This window comes from Stegastes partitus, unplaced genomic scaffold, assembly GCF_000690725.1.
Source record: "Stegastes partitus isolate 25-593 unplaced genomic scaffold, Stegastes_partitus-1.0.2 Scaffold490, whole genome shotgun sequence".
In the NCBI taxonomy this organism is placed as follows: Eukaryota; Metazoa; Chordata; class Actinopteri; family Pomacentridae; genus Stegastes; species Stegastes partitus.
In genome coordinates this window covers 442,322-446,120 of record NW_007578221.1, presented here as the reverse complement: position 1 = coordinate 446,120, position 3,799 = coordinate 442,322, and the positions used below count along the sequence as shown (strand labels likewise).

General features: G+C 39.7%; 1 protein-coding gene across 1 annotated transcript in view; it reads left to right on the top strand.

Annotated features, from left to right (window-relative positions):
- Window positions 1–3,799, top strand: part of LOC103361194 (contactin-associated protein-like 5) — a gene marked incomplete at its 5' end in the record, with an annotated part of 25,988 nt that overhangs the window by 12,674 nt on the left and 9,515 nt on the right. The window contains one exon of the mRNA XM_008287216.1: window positions 340–549. Coding sequence (XP_008285438.1) covers window positions 340–549 — 210 coding nt within the window. The remainder of the gene's footprint in view (window positions 1–339; window positions 550–3,799) is intronic.

Here is a 3,799-nt window from a genome sequence, read left to right as displayed (position 1 = left end):
ACAATAAAATAACACGTCCTAGATCTCCATGAATGAAATGTTCCAGCTGAAGATCTTTATTCATGACACAGCTGAGCAGCTCTCATCACACAACCCGGTTTGTGTGTTTTTACCCGTCAGCTGGTTTCTGTGGGCGACTGTTCAGCTGATTAGAAGCTGTCAGAGGCAGGCAGATGAATCAGGTGTTCCTGCAGACAGACTGTTCTCAGGAGGATTCAGATTATCCCGTCATCCTGGAGACGTGTTCAGTGTTCAGGCACCGAGTTTAGAACGCTGAGATGAAACAGGATGAAGTCAGATTCAGCTCTCTGGTTTGTGACCAAGCTTTTCTCTCTGCAGATGTTTCAGCCAGTTTCAGGCCCGGATCGTCCGTCAGCTTCACCTTAGAGGAGCCGGACAGCAGCGTCCTGCCTTCCTCTTCCTCCTCCTCCTCCTCCGTCCACTCAGAAAACATCTCGCTGAGCTTCAGGACCAGCCAGAGTCCAGCTCTGTTGCTCTACGTGGGCTCCGACCTCCAGGAATACGTGGCTCTGCTGCTCAACAAACAAGGTCAGAAAGTCCAGGATCTCTGGTTCGACTTCATCATGAACTGTGTTTATTTAGATGGTGTTTGTGAGACTTGAGCTTCACACATCAACTGCTTTCCAAAATAAATTAAACAAAACTGAGCATTTACCCACTTTTTAAAAAATTAGATTCTGTATTTGAAAGACATTAACTCAGGAACGACTAAAGAAAGTCTCAGCTTCTGCTTTTATTCTGAAAATAAAGCGACATGAATGATCATTCAGAAGCTAAACTATCAGATTGAATAAAATCAGATATAAAACAGTCATTATGTGAAATATTAGAGACTCTTTAACTGCAGACAAACGATCCTGGATCACAGTTTAAACTTTCATTCTTCAAGATGCAAATGAGTGTTTTTGTTCATGCAGGAAGTTAATTATGATGTAATTAATGCCTTTATATGTGGTTTAATGAAGAGGAAACAGGTGTGTCTCAGATTCCTGCTTCTAGAAATAACTTTAGAAAGCATCTGAACGTCTATTTATCCATTTCATACCAACCTCATGTGACTGTTCTTAAAGCAGGAGAAACAAGAACGTGTGGAAGTCTGATGTTTTGAGGTTAGAAGTTCCCTTGTCACCAACTTTTTAGCTGCTAGACGCTCAAAGCTGCTGATAAACGGTAGTTCGTGTTGATTGTGGTCACCGCAGAGGGAACGAGCTTCGTTTTGTTCTGTTTCTCTAATGATTGTGGCATAAAAGGGCAAAAGTGTGTTAAAAAAAATAACTGAAAAATAGGATTAATGCAGGTAAAGAACGTGGAAAAGCTGCTGTTTCTGTCCTGTGTCTGTGTGAAGCTCCTCGTTACTGTGGCTTCACTGGACAATAAGCTTCCTCCCAACAAAACCAAACAAAGTGACCCGTTTTAAATGCAGTGAACACGATATAAATGGTGTTTATTATATTTACGTGACTCAATTTGTTCAAACAGTTTCTTCTAAAATGAATTCTTCTTAATGAGGACGGACTATTTAAAGAAAAGTATGTTGGTTCTAGTTTTATTAGAAATAGTTGGGCTGCTTTTTTAACAATTAATGTGTCTCAGTTCAAAATCTTGAATGTTTAAAGTGTTTTCATTGAGTGGGAAATTGTTCCTGAAGTTGTTTTAAGCAGCAAACGTGAGGATCTGAGTGACTTTAATAAGCAGAAAACTAGAAAAACGTGGGTACTAATGGTTAATAAATCCAATAAATAACTAAACAAATGATTACAGAAAGAGAAAGAGGATCAAATTGACACATAAAATAGAATTTAAAGTGTTGATTCGGCCTCTAAATCCTCCAGAGCTGCTTTATTGGNAACGTTCTCTCCAAAGCGCCTGGTGGATGTTGACTTTCAGAGGGTTGAGAACTCTTGGGTATCATCTCTCCTCGGCCTTTGGTTTGCCGTCTCTTTCCATCACACCACTCTGATGGACTGTCATGGACTCCAGGAAGCCTCTTCGTCTTGTGCTCCTGAGGGAGGCTGATAATCAGACTCTGTGTCCTCCCACGCTGAAGCTCTGCTGGTTACTGAGCGGACAACGTCGTCATTGATCCACATTGAAGCTGACAGATTTAAACAAGCTCAATTCATAACAATCACCGTTCCTAAAAGTTACCGCGGTGTAATAGACCGGGAGCACAATCCTCCACAGATTGATGGAGACGTCCTCGGCGATAAGCGAGCGGTCAGCTTCCTCGCCGTGACCTTGGAGAAGAGCTTGACCTCCATCCGTTAGTTGAGGTGGTTTCTCCTGCTGACAGCTCCTGATGAAACTCTGGGCCTCCGATATGAACCTCATCAGCTCTGCAGGCCCGGAAAGCTGTTTATCTCGTCATAACGGGCCTGAGGTGGCCGGTTTGGCAGCCGGAGACAATTACAACGCCGCAGAGAGGACGGCTGGAGGTTGGAGTGCGAGGAAGTTGGTGGAAACAATAAGTTTTAAAGTTTAAATCAGCAGACGGAGCGTCAGAGGAGACTGGCAGCTCCACACATCAGCAGAGGAACGTCAGATTCTCGGTTTTCTCGTCTTCCCACCTGCCAGTTTGTGTTTCAGCGCGTTTCATCACTTGGTCGTTTTAAAAATTCAGCACCAGCGCGGTGACAAGTCTGTGTTTGTGGAGCTGCACAGCGTGTTCACACATCAATAATAGAGTCAGATATCAGTCAGTGTCGCCGCAGAGGACTGATCACAGGGACGCAGGCTTTTATTCCCTCCAGCTCCACGCAAACGTCGAGAACATGGCGCGTGTTTGTTAGAATAAAGATAAATCACATAATAATATAAATAAATGAGAAATAACGAGCTTCATTAACCAGCTAAAGATAAATCAAAAACACAGCAGCAGGTAAAGATAATGGCAGCGAAAGCAGGAGGAACAAATTAAAATGTAAAAACAGAAGAATTCAACTAAACTAAATGAAGATATTCTCTAGTTGCAGCTTTTTAAATGTGATTATTTGCTGCTTTTCTTTGTTTTTAACTTGAATATCTGAAGTCTTGTCTCAACAGATCTCAGAGATTCAATCATGAGGGAATATTTCTGGTAGATTTAAAATCATCCAGAAGCTTCAGTAAAAACCAACTGGAAATCTCTCTTTGGTTCTCAGAGATGTTTCCTCCAAGATGGAGCCTCTTGGACTGAATCCTGAGTCACACATTTATAAATCGTCAAACAACAAAACAAATACACACACATATTTATTATTATTTTTAAGCAGGTAAACTGATTTTTTTTTAAAAGTCCTTAGTATACTAGGTAACTGAAAACATTGTTTTTTTGTGGATTTTAATTCAGTAAAACCTTTTACAGTCACATATTGTTTAAAAAAAAAAAAACTTTGTAAAAATACTGATTTTTGGTGTGAACATTTTATGCAATTTTGCCTTTTTTGTAAAATACTGTCAATTAATACTTTTTTGTTTTGATTTTAAGAAGGAAAAAAATGTTTAATGAGCTTTAAATTATTTGCTAATTTTTAATTTTTTTGATTTCAAATTTTATTTCAGAATAAAATTTAAAATAATTGCCACATTATTTATTTTTATTTTGTTTATTCTTTTTATTTCCACTTTTATTTTATTCTTCTTTTATTGATTTCTCACTGCACCTTAGTTAGACATCAGTCAGTGAGAACTGAAGCAGCCTCTTGGAGCTGAGATGTACTCAAGAACCCCCAGAAAGAAGATTCCAGCTGCTTTTTACTGAAGCTCTTATGATTATGAGGGACATAGTGATGAGCTGCTG